Below are 12,114 nucleotides of genomic sequence, written 5' to 3' on the forward strand. Positions count from 1 at the left end.
TTGCTCTTTGTGTTTTTTCTGTGATATTCTAATTTTTCTTCTGGTGATGATGCCCTGGACCAGCTAGGAAGAAGCTCATGTATTTGGAAAGGCAAAATAAAGAAGCACATTAATATTTTAAAAATACTACCCCTATCACCTGTAACCAACTCTTTCAACAGGGGCCTGGAAAGGTGCTCACATAGTCCACATTCACTGAGGCCTTGTGCGGACTTGTCATCCAGGCCCCTCTCACGCAGGCACCATACCCCATTGCCATTATTCAGGCCTTCCTTCGTGGCCTCCGGTGAAACGCTGTCTTTTTTTTTCTATTAGGAATCTTGTTAAATTTATTTCTAGAAATCTTAGTTTTGTTACCCAGTATTTTTGTGCTGTGGCTGTCAGGTTTGGTATCAAGGTTTTGCTAGTTTTAAAAAGTACATTGTGTACATTTTCAAATAAAGGTTTCTCTATTCTCCGAAACAGTTTAAATAGCTCCTGTTATTAGTCAGGTTATTTCCTTTATCTTTTTTTCTCTTTCTCAATAGACTATTTTTAGAGCAGTTTCAGATTCAGATTGGCTTCTTTCACTTAGTGATATGAAGTTAAGGTTCTTCTGTGTCTTTTTGTGGCCTGGTAGGTCATTTCTTTTCAGTGCTGAATAATATCCCAGTGTCTGAATGTACCTTATGTTTTAGTTTATTTATTCAGCTACCAAAGGAAATGTAGTCTGCTTCCAAGTTTTGGCAACTATGAATTAAAATGTATAAAGGACAACACTTATCTTTATATTTTTTATCCAACATTTTTAGTGTTAAAATTTCACCTTGATATACCTGCAGGGTCTGGTGTGGTCTCTTCAAATAGTTTGCCTACTACTCAGTACACTAAGGACTTAATTCTTCAGGTCAGGAAGTTTTCTGTATTTCTTGGATGGTTGTTTCCCCGTGGGCTCTGTTCTCTACTTCTGGAATGCCTATTATACACCTACATTTGTTTTCCTAGGTATTTCCTTTCTCTTTCTCAATCCTTTTATTATTTTTTTTCAGAGTTGTAGGGCGGATTCTCAAAGCAGTCTTTCCTGACTTACTTTTTAATCTTTAGAATATAAAATTGGGGATTTACTAGGTTTTTAGATGCTAGTAATCCTGGTAATAAGGGTATAATATCATATCTCTTTCATATGTCTAGAAAATGTTCTCTATTTGCTTACTTTACAGAGGTACCTAGAGTTATGTTTGTTTGGGCTTGGAATTTGACATGGATCTATAAAAGATTATGCAGGTAATTCTCTGGCAGGTTGGCACCAGGCAATGGAAAAAGAGGAAGCCCCAGCCCCATTGTTAATGGTTTAGTGTTCCAGACTGGGAGATCCAGTCGGCCACGTGTCAGGAAGGAAGAGCTATACATCCATCAATCTGGTTTCACCTGAACTAGATCTTGTATAAATTCCTTAAGATATTGGTCAGAATTTGGGACAGAGAGGAGTTAACTGTGTGGGTTCAAATTATGATCTATAAACATAAATCAGGCTACTGTATCATTTGACAGGTCAGACTATAAAACTGATTTATTCACAGTGTGACCACTAGGTGGTGCCACCAATTAGTAAAAACAATGGTTCTTAACACTGGACAACCCAGAATGGTTTGCAGCCAGTACAAGTTTGTGAGATTGTATGAAGCTTGTGTGCACTTGTGATATGTGCATGAGCGTGTGTGCACATATTTCATGGTGTGTGAGTTTGCCCATAGAGCAATGTTGGTTTACAAGTGTGTGCACACATGTAAGAATATGTACAAGTCTGTGCCCCCTGAAAAGTAGGGTGTGGAGCTACATAATGTAAACTCCAAAAGGCTGATCCACTGGCCACGTGGTCTGGAACTCTGGCCCTTACAGCTAGAAAGGTTGCTTGCAGAGTGTGCATTAGACCCCATCCAATGGGAGAAACAACAACAGCACCCTGGGCAGCTTTTCTGAGGAAGGGGATTCCTGGACACGGCCATGAGTTCCTCTAAAGCCGTCAGTCCTAAGCCCTGCATCTAGTCAGGCCTCCAAGCAGGTCTCAGTCACTTCTAAAGTCACCCTTCCAGAGTGCTCAAAGCATCTAATAAAACGTTCACCTTGGGATCCTATCTTCCATCCAGGTGGGCAGTGACCCTGCACCTAAGAAAAGAGATTTCTTGTGTGTGTGTGAGCTGTGGGGGCTCCCCCCAATCCCTGCTCCCCAGAGTCGTCCACCTCCACACGTCCCCTGCTCTTGCCTCTGTGGAAGGTCCCCTGCTGATGATCTCAGACTCTCGCTCCTGATACCCTCTCCCTCCAGGAAGAGTGCTGTCCTGACTGCCTCCTGGATAGTGTGGCCCACAAAGCTGGGCGTCTTAGAAAAGTCCCTTCCTGTCTCTGGCCTCAGTTTTCCCAACTGTCAGTGAGGGCTGGGTCTGGGTGGTTCTGTGAGGCCCTTTGTGCTCACTGAAGTCCTTCAAGGGGGGGTGTGGGCCCTGTCTTGGAGAAACTCATAAGAAGAAACTTCCTCTCCCTCCTTCTAGCAGGCTTCCCTCCTTAACAGGCCCCTAGGGAAGGCAGTTGGGCCCCCAGGGCCCCAAGAGGGGCAGGAGGAAGTTTTCACTCCAGTATCATTAAAAGTTCAAGTGGCTTCCCCTGGGGAGCTGAAAGTCCCAGGGTTCATTAGACCTGCAGTCCCCTGGGCCTAATTTGGTTGGGGGAATGTGTGGCATTTTCATCCAGAGAAAGTTTTCACTAAGAGTTTGAGGCCTCCTTGTGAGAACTCATCTCCCATGGAGGTCAGAGAGGAAAGGTCCCTGGAGGTCACCTTTTGCTTTGACACTTTTCCAGCGGAGGAAGCAGGCTGGGTGAGGGAAGGGGCTTGCCCAACGCCGCATGGAACTAGCCTTGCCAGATGCTGGAACATTCTTCCAGGTGGCAGGGAAGTGAGCACACAGGAAGGAGAAAAGAGAAAAGGGTGGGGGACTCAGCAGGGAGGGCTGCTGGGGACCAGTGGTCTCAGGGATGCAGGCACAGGAGGGCAGTTGTGCGAGGCCCTGTGTGAGGAGGAGCTTTGAGAACAGCCCGGCAAGGCCATCACAAGAAGGACTGCCCGGGGAGACAGAGGGTGCCCACCCTGAAGCGTGTGAGTCCAGTGAATGAACAGAGGGGAGTTGGGACTAGTGGGGGGAGAGGAGCCTGCAATGGCTCAGGTGCTGTCTGCTCTGTAAATTCTCCGCCAGCAGGAATAGCATGTCCAGGCTTCTGGGCAGGGAGGGTGAAAGGGCAAACAAGGAGCCTGCCATTTACGGCAAGTTGAGATTGTGGAAGTGGAATCCAGGAGGCCAGGACTGGGGCCTGGCCTCTCTGGGCTCAGCAGCCTCTTTCCTGCCTCCTGCAGTTGTGAGCTAATGATCCTCTTGGTTCCCAGGCCCAGCAGCACCAAGGACCTAGAGACAGTTGTTCAGCTTCCTTGAATGAGGATAATCTGCCCGTGGTACCTTACAGAGCTCCTGAGTGTGGGACAGTTTGTTTGACGTGACTCAATGCAGCGAGCAGGGCCAACGGAGTGGCACTGGTCTGGTCAAGACAGGATAAAATGCATAAAACAAAGTGGAGCCACTCATGTCAACCAAGATGGCTGCCAGTCAGCCATGACACTTTGGTTCAAGAGGGAAGCTGCTTATGTCCTGCTGGCCACAGCTGGCAAGGAGACACACCTAAGATGTCTGTGCACGTCACCAGAGCAGCCGCGTCAGCAGAGAGGGACCACCCACAGATAGGCTCCTGGGGAAACTCCCTGCTTGCCTTCAGGGGTGCCTAGACGCTTGCCAAAAGACCCATGGGGTGGAGTGCTGCCCTCTCAAGGTAAAAGTGAGGCCGCTCCAGACCACTGCTGAGACAGCCGAGCTCCACTCACCAGAGTGCGGCTCCACGCCACGCCGACCTCCCTCGGCATCGGCCACCGGAGGCCCTGCTCTGCTTCTCCTGCCCTGCGCCCACCCGGCTCTGGAGGTTCTCCCTTGCAAGATGCTGATAGCCCCCTTGCCTGCCCACCGTGCTGTCTCCTGGACCCGCAGTCTGGGACTCTGGGACTCTGGGACTCGGGTTCATTGTCCCCCAACTCTCATGTGGTGTCATCACTGATTGTGTCTGAGTGATTGGTATTGTCATCAGATTGGGAGAGATTTGGGTTAAATCTGCATTAGGAAAGCTGAGTGGCCCTGCATGAATTAAGTCCAGATGAATGGCATGGTCGCCTGTGTGGGCCCCCTGTTATTTCTCAGTGCTGGTGTCACCTGTGGGATTGGTGGTTGTACAGGTGGCTCAGCGCCTTTGGTTCTTAAGGCCCCGGTCGGACGATTGGAGCGGGGACCAAAGGCTGGCTTGTAGGAAAGCCTGTATTGGGAACTCTCGACCCCTGCCTCAGTCCCAAGCACTCTGTGGCCTCCAGGACAGGGAGCCACAGACTCTCAGATGAAAGTTCTCCCGAGGCACCTAGTTCAAACTCCGCTGCAATGATATTGATGGAAAACACGTGTCCGGAACTGGTTTCCTTGCTTTCTAAACCTTAATTCCTTGAATCCTCAGACAACCCTGTGAGGGAAGGTGCTCTCACTGGCTATTTTACAGATGAGGAAACAGGCACAGAGAGGTTAGGTGACCTTATGCACAGTCACAGAGCTTATGAGTCATGTGGTTTCAGAACCCATGTTCTTTTATTTCTCTTTAAAGATTTTATTTATTTTTAGAGAGGGGAAAGGGAGGGAGAAAGAGAGGGAGAGAAACATCACTGTGTGGTTGCCTCTCACATGCCCCCTACTGGGGTCTTGGCTTGCTGGGGTCAGGCATATGCCCTGACTGGGAATTACTGGCAACCCTTTGGTTTGCAGGCCAGTGCTCAAGCCACTGAGCCACACCAGCCTGGGTCAGTACCCACGTTCTTAGTCACTGTGTTTTACTGTCCCTAAAAGAGGGGGAGCTGAGGCCCAGGGAGTGGGAGGGGCTGCCCGATCACTTGACCCGTGGTAGGTATGGCAGGCATGGGAGCATGGGCCTCTCGTCTCCAGCCTCAGGGCTGTTCCCTCCACAGCTCTCTGCCTGACAGTCTTCCGTCCCCACTCAGCCTCCCGGGGCCTCCCTAGAGTTAACAGTCGCCTGGCCTCACCCTTGGCTTGCAGCTCCAGCCCAGAAAGGCTGAGTCCACATTTCCTGGCGGCTTTCCAGCCTGTGGGAGCTGAGACAACAAAGTGCAGTTACTGTGAGGGCTGAGCAGAGGCTGCCCAAGGGGAGGAAGCAGCAGGAGCCGAGGAGCAGAGGGGCCCATCCGGCTCTCAGATGCTAGGTCTCCTGGAGAGCACGACTCTCGTGGGCTTGATCGCAGGTGCCGCTGTGGCCGTGCTGCTGCTGCTGCTGCTGCTGGCCACCTGCCTGCATGGCGGGCAGCAGGACTCTGATGTGGAGGGGAACCGTCCAGCTGTAAGGAGAAACCGAGTTCGGCGGGCCCGGCCTTGGTTCTTCCCGGGCCAGGGCCATCTGGGACGCTTTCACCATCACCATCATCTTGGTCGCGGGCCTCACGTGCACCACGCAGGCCCCCATCACCACCACCTCCATAAGGCCCACTTCCACGCCCACCGAGGCCACCGCTGATGTCTGTGGATGGCAGCCACTGCCTGCCCTACCATCTCCAGGATGAGCAGACCCCCGTGTTCCCGTGCAGAAAGGCACCTCTCTGTGGTGAACCCAGGGGACTGCACCTGAGTCTTGCTTGGGCTTCATTTGCATATGGTGCCGCAATAAACCACAGAGGCAGAGGACAGAGGAACACCTGAAGTGGCCCTGTGCACGCTGCAGGGTGAGGAGGGTGAGGGCAGGGGTGATCTTTTGGGAAGGACATCACCTTGTGACTGTACTCCCAGCAGGCATCCAAAGTGCACTGCTGAGCTCTGATGCATGAAAGACGCACCTTGCTCCCTCCGAAGGGCTCCTCCTCTGACATCCTTGGGCTTGGGATGGGGGGCTGGTTGGGGGGGCGGGCCCTGGCAATGCCCTTTTGTGTGGAGAAGGCAGTAGGAGGCTGCGCAGTTAATTCACTGGTGCCTTAATACCAAAAACATAAAAATAAAATAAAAACCACCAAGAAGCTTTGGGAAGAGGCTCTTGATTGCGCCTCAGGTGGGAGGGTGGGAGTGGCCAGGCTCCTGTCTGCATCGCCTGGGACCTCCTTCTTGGATGCGAAGTGAGTGCCTGGAGTGGCTTCCACCTGGGGCTGCAGGCCGGTTGTGCAGAGCGGGGGGGGGGACTGGGTGGGCTCCACAGTGCCCTGTGGAGAGCAGGTGAGGGGGTCGCAGGGCCTGAGTTCTGAGGGCCTGCATGCAGCCCTGTGCAGACGGGACTCTCTGTGTACCAGTGGAACTCTGTGGAATAGCCCAGTGCTCAGAGAGAGGAGGGGTGAGGTCACCCACCCTGGTCCCCAGGTCTCTCCCTCCCCTCTCTTTTCAGCCCATCTTCAGGGCAGGCTGAGCTCTGGGACCTGCAGAAGCCCCACTCCAGGGAGCAGGCTGTGTTGAATGCAATGTTTCTTTGGTAACTGGGTCAGGGGTTCTTATCCAAACCTGAGTCCCCACCCAGCCTGCCCTCCTGGTGCCTGTGTGTGGCAGTGGGGTTGGGAGGGAAGGGTGGTTCTTTAAACTGGGGAACATGGTGCTGGGTGGCCTTGGAAAGCGCTTGCCTCCTCAGGGTCTCAGTTTCCTCTTCCCTGAAATGGAACAGGTAACAGAGACTCCTACTTTGCCAAAGCTAGAGGCATATTCCCAAACACCCCAGGAATCGTTGGGGGAACTCCGCAGGGAGGAAGGAACTCTTGTTCTGAGGCCGGCAGCCTGTGCCTGCGAGCTGGGTGGGAAGTGGAGGGAGGAGAGGCTAGGGGCCCTGGTGAGGTGGTGGGGAGGGGCCTGAGAAACAGCCAGAAAGTCAAGGGCCTGCTGACTCACTGGAACAGAATGTCCTGTTTCTTTTCTGCTTCCTGATGGATTCTCTGTGAGTGCTTGGGTTGGGGGGTGAGGGGGAGAGAGAGGCAGATGCCCACGGACAGCCACACTCGATTTCTGCATTGGGAAAGCGGACCAAGAGTTGCCTCTTGTTGTTGATTTTATCTCTGAGCGACCTTCAAATCCGCCTCCCCTCCCCCACCCTGCTGTCCACCCTAAGCTCCTCCCTGAGCCTGGAACCCCGGCACAGCCCCTACTGAGTCTGCCTGGCTCCAGCCCTGCCCCTTTGTGACGTGCCTTCCTGCTGCAGCCCGAGGGATCCGTGCAAACACCTCGCTGCCCTTGGGATAAAGTCTCTGCCTCTTGGGTGGCCATTTAAGGCCCCTGGCCTGGTTCTGGCCTACCTCCTGCTCTGTGCTCCATTTCCGCTGACCCAGAAAACAGCCACACCTTACCCTCTCTGTGCCTTAGTCCAAGAAGAAACCCTCCCATGGGTTTCCAACGTATTGTTGTTGTCTCCTTTGGAACCCTGACTGCACTTCATCTCTTTCCCCAGAGATCTATGGCAGGGCTCTCAGGCCCTGTCCGCACAGAGCTGAGAACTCTCGGAAGTCCCCCTGCCCTGAGCACAGAACCAGCCCACACCACAGGTCCTCAGGAAGGGATCTCCGAGACCTACACTCTCTGGCGAAGTAAATATGATTGGAAGAACCGCTGCTAGAAGTTTGGGGCCTGAGGACTCTAGGGAGAGCAGAGGGCCCTGTGGGATTAGGTCTTGGGGCTCCCGGGGCCTCTGAGGGAGCCTGCACTCCACCTCCCCAGTGCTGGGGATTCAGGGGAGGTCTGAAAAGCAGGAGACATTTAACAGGCAGAGGCCGTAGCCCTCTGGATTGTGGGCCAAGGTTGTCTGGATCTTCTCAACTCTCCTGATAATGCGGATAAATGGAAAGAGACTGTTGAGGATGGTTTGGGGTGAGGGTACAGAGCTGGGGGGAGGGGGAGGCCTCCCAGGCTGGCCCCCAGGGCTCTACCTCACTCCAGCCCATCTCCAGGGCAGACTAAGCTCTGAGACCTGTGGGAGGTATCTGACCTTTGCCCACCTTTGTCTGTGGTTATTTTATTTTATTTTATTTTATTTTATTTTATTTTATTTTATTTTATTTTATTTTATTTATTTTTTGCCCCTGGGCTCGAGATGCCACCGCGGGCACCCCGCATTGTAGACTGCTCGTGAGGTCCGTGAAGACCTGTAAGAGACTTCAAAGCAGACTGTACCTGGGTCCTCTGTTATAACCCAGGCCCCTCTCACTCCGCCCCCCTGCCGCACGGCCCTGCTCAAATGCTGAGTGCCCACTATGAAGATAGACCCGAAGGCCTATTTTACAGGTGAATCAAAGCACAGTCCTCAGATCTCAGAAACAGAAAGAAACCAATACAAAGCAGGAGGTAAGGGGGCTGAACCCTTGTCCTTCATTCTGCTTAAAAATGTCGAGCCCTGGCTGGTGTAGCTCAGTGGATTGAGCGCAGGCCTGCAAAACACACAATCGCAGTTCGATTCCCAGTCAGGGCACATGCCTGGGTTGCAGGCCAGTTCCCAGCAGGGAACTCATGAGAGGCAACCATACATCGATATTTCTCTCCTTCTCTCCTTCTCTCCTTCCCTTTCCCTCTAAAGATAAATAAATAAAATCTTTAAAAAATAAATAAATAAAATAAAAATGTCGAACAACACATGCCTGCCACAGCTGGCCCCCAACTCCACCCACTCACAATTGCAGGGCCTATGAGACAGCAAAGGAGCAAATAATCCAGGAGCTTGAAACCAGGTCCGCCTGCTACCCTCTGTCTCCTGACTAGTTCAACTGGTACTTGGATCTGAAACCACAGATTGGCTCCTCACATTTCCTTTTCTCTGCTTCTGGCTGTCCCAGTTAACACAAATAACTCTGGGTGCCCAGCTTCCTGCCATGGCCCCAGCTTGCTCATGGTCCTCCTCGGCCCTCTCGGAGGAGAGGAGCCCCTTGCCCAGGTCTGTTCAGTTCTCTTAGAAAAGGGAAGAGCGAGGATTTGATGGGGCATCATACTCCCAACAGTCACTCTCCCATTCCGGGCACAGGCAGTTTCCTAACGCTGGTACTAAAGAAAGTTCACCGGGGCCTTGGAGAAAGTAAAAAGGACCCAGGCTGTGTGACTTCGGGGTAGCCCTTTGCCCTCTCTGAGCATGGGAGGGAAGGCCAGGAAGGCCAGGAAGCTCTTGTTATCACTGCAGATCAGCAATGGGCCCTGTAACCTCAGATTACCAGCATCTGAATCTGTAAAATGGAGGCAATGTCACTTTGCTGAGCTGCTGGATTGATTATCCGAGGTAATGCCTGGCTGCATTCTATCCCCGGAATTGCTGTTCCTCACTACTCCACCCCTCAGAGTCCGGCTGAAGTGGGCCGATAAACCAGCCCCTGTTTTAGAAGTGGTGGTGGTCTCTGGAGGAGCCGGCAGAGTACCCTGGGCCAGGCTCACCCTGTACCTCCCCAAGTCCAGTGGAGAACCTGGGGGCGGGGGGCAGGGCAGGGACGGCCTGGGTGTGCTTGTTGTGGGGTGGGATAAGCGCAGTCATCAAGGGTGACAGGCAGCTGGGAAGGTCCTGCGCCCTCACAATAGGAGGAAGGAATTCAGGAAGTGCTTCCAGCCACTCAGACGTCTTGGAGCCTCGTCCCAGGCGGGACCCAGGCCGCAGCACCCAGGGTTGGGCATGCCGCGGCCTGGCTTCTGGGGTGGCCGCCAGGTCAGGAGGCCCTGGGACCCGATACAGTCGGAGCAGTTGTTCCAGGAGAGCCCAGGGTAAGTGTCCTCAGCATCTGAGGGGGAACAGTGGACATGAGCAGGCAGCACGGAGGGCCAGGGCAAGGCCAGCACAGAAGAGGGCTTCTCGGGAAGCACTGTAGCACAAAGGGACTTGGATGTCCTGGCCTTATCTAAACAGTACACTCCCCACCCCAGGCAGAAAAGGAGGCCAGATGAGACAGGCCCTCCCCCACAGCCGCTGCCGAAGGAAGGCCCCAAGGGCCCCCTGGCCTTACCCAGGGCTGGCATGGTCTCCCTTCCCACCTGTCCCTGCCCCCAGCACGGACCCAGGGTCTCAGGAGGCAACAGAGAGACCGATTCAAGGACTGGCTTAAGGTCTTCCAGGGGAAGAGTTCAAGGTCATCCTAGATCCGCAGGAGGGCGCGTGTTTTATCTTTTGTCTGAGTGTACAAGCTCTCCTGAAATGTAGGCGTCACCAGTGGGCTGGGTTGGCAAGGCTCCCTGTGAGCGAAGTCTTCTGCCCCCTCCTTCCAGCTCCCCCGAGTCCCGGGAGTCTTGCGCGCACATCTTTCAGGACAGCGCTTCTCCCACAGGCTGCCAGTGGGATTGACCACAGCTCCTGGAAGTCTGGCCAGACTTAGGAAACCGTGACAGAGGTCGCAGTAGTGTCATGTGGGGCAACTAACAGCCTGGAGGGGGCGCCACCCAGGACCTCAAATCAGTATCTTAGAAGACAGCAGGGTGAGTGGCTGGGAGAGCCGAGTAGCTACCACCACCCAGAGCCCCGTTTCAGACGGGGACCTAAGGCTCCGAGAAGCACCCAGGTTGCCCAGCGCATCAGCGGCCACGCGGGGCCATGGAAACAGCAGTGCTTGGTATGGTGGCGGTGCTGTTTGTGGTCACTGTGGCCATCACCTGCGTCCTCTGCTGCTTCAGCTGTGACTCGAGAGCCCAGGATCCTCACGGGGGCCCTGGCCACAGCTTCACAGTGGCCACGTTTCACCAGGAGGCTTCTCTCTTCACGGGGCCGGGTCGCCACGCGCAGCCAGTGGCGGGGGCCCGGGACTTCTGGACCTTCATGTGAGGCCCCACAGCCCCCAGGGTTTGCTCTGCTGCTGGGTCGGACTCACCCAGCCCCCAGCAAGCCTGCCCTGATGTGCCCCTCTTCCAAGTCTGCCATTGCTGCTCTTCCTTGCCTGTATCCAGCCAATTCCCTGTTGCATTTCGTCCTGAATTGCTGTGCCCTCCCACCTGGGACATCCATGGTGGTGGGACCAGGTGGGAGTCATCTCTGGCGCCTGAGAGCTCAGCTGGACCCGCCCACAGGATGGGGCTTAGGAAAGGTCTGAGGAGTGAGTGACCGTACAGTGTTGGATTGCACAGCGGGCGAACTCTTCTGATCTACAGGGGAAGTGGGACTTACAGTAAACAGGGTTTGGTTAACTCAGGTGAACCCCAGGATGCCCACGGAGCTGGCTCTATGGCTACCAGAGGAAGCAGCGCTCTCCAGCAGACACTTTTACAAACCACCTCTCATCTGCCCCCCTGACTGAGTCTTTTTGCTCTTTGAATGTGCACATGCCACAGAGCCCGACCGTGAGGCCTGCCCCTGCCAGCTGCCCGAAATCAGCCCTGAAACTCCGAAACCAAAGGGCCACTTCCTGGGAACAAACGGTTTATTTTATAATTGAAAATGTATATCCTTTTATGGGTCTCCCAAGAGGCAGGGTTGGAAAGCCACCAAAGGAAACAGAAGAGAAAATCAGAGTCACAGAAAGTATGGGCTATTTTATTACCAGAAAAGCCAGAAAGAAGGAGACTTTATCACTCTATTCTTTTTGGTCACTTTTATCCTCAGAGAATGGTAGTGACTTGAGTCACTCAGGACTGACGGAAAATCAGGAACTCAAAGACAATTCCAAGTGCGTCCAAATGTCACGTTGCAGTGAGAGCGTGCAATGGCGCTGTCGTTTCCGTCACAGATAAAAAAGTCTCAGATTTTTTTCATAGAAGATCTGTTTTCTCTGTACCCACGAAATAAATGTTGTGCCATATTTAAGAGTATAGTTTGAAGGGTACAACGTTTTGAGTCTCCTGGCTAGGGTGTCTGTTCAGCCCTGAACAAATAGCTCTCCCAGGACCTGCCTGTTGAGGAGGGCAGGACTGACCCTGAGGGGGGCTCTGGCCCCTGAGTGTGCCCAGGCAGGCCACCTTAGCCATGTGGTTGCCCCTGGAAGATCTCTTGGGGGGAGAGACAGAGAGAGAGAGAGAGAGAGAGAGAGAGGAGAGAGAGAGAGGAGAGAGAGAGAGAGAGAGAGAGAGAGAGAATGACTTG

At 53.5% G+C, this 12,114-nt stretch overlaps 2 protein-coding genes across 2 annotated transcripts; both read left to right on the forward strand.

Annotated features, from left to right (window-relative positions):
• The first annotated feature begins 4,908 nt into the window (after positions 1-4,908).
• HRCT1 (histidine rich carboxyl terminus 1) lies at positions 4,909-6,135 on the forward strand. The gene has a single exon (XM_037035999.1). It carries the CDS (start codon positions 5,323-5,325, stop codon positions 5,635-5,637), a length of 315 nt encoding a protein of 104 aa, XP_036891894.1. The 5' UTR covers positions 4,909-5,322; the 3' UTR covers positions 5,638-6,135.
• A 3,351-nt stretch (positions 6,136-9,486) lies between these two features.
• SPAAR (small regulatory polypeptide of amino acid response) lies at positions 9,487-11,838 on the forward strand. Its single transcript, XM_037036002.1, has 2 exons — positions 9,487-9,815; positions 10,373-11,838. The coding sequence occupies exon 2, from the start codon at positions 10,636-10,638 to the stop codon at positions 10,861-10,863; it is 228 nt and encodes a 75-aa protein (XP_036891897.1). The 5' UTR covers positions 9,487-9,815; positions 10,373-10,635; the 3' UTR covers positions 10,864-11,838.
• Positions 11,839-12,114: the final 276 nt, after the last annotated feature.

This window comes from Sturnira hondurensis, unplaced genomic scaffold (assembly GCF_014824575.4).
Source record: "Sturnira hondurensis isolate 20B ecotype Veracruz unplaced genomic scaffold, ASM1482457v3 Scaffold0022566, whole genome shotgun sequence".
In the NCBI taxonomy this organism is placed as follows: Eukaryota; Metazoa; Chordata; class Mammalia; order Chiroptera; family Phyllostomidae; genus Sturnira; species Sturnira hondurensis.

Excerpts from the sequence above, each read along its gene's own strand:
- HRCT1 (XM_037035999.1), top strand. The coding sequence starts at position 5,323 with ATGCTAGGTCTCCTGGAGAGCACGACTCTCGTGGGCTTGATCGCAGGT.
- SPAAR (XM_037036002.1), top strand. The coding sequence starts at position 10,636 with ATGGAAACAGCAGTGCTTGGTATGGTGGCGGTGCTGTTTGTGGTCACT.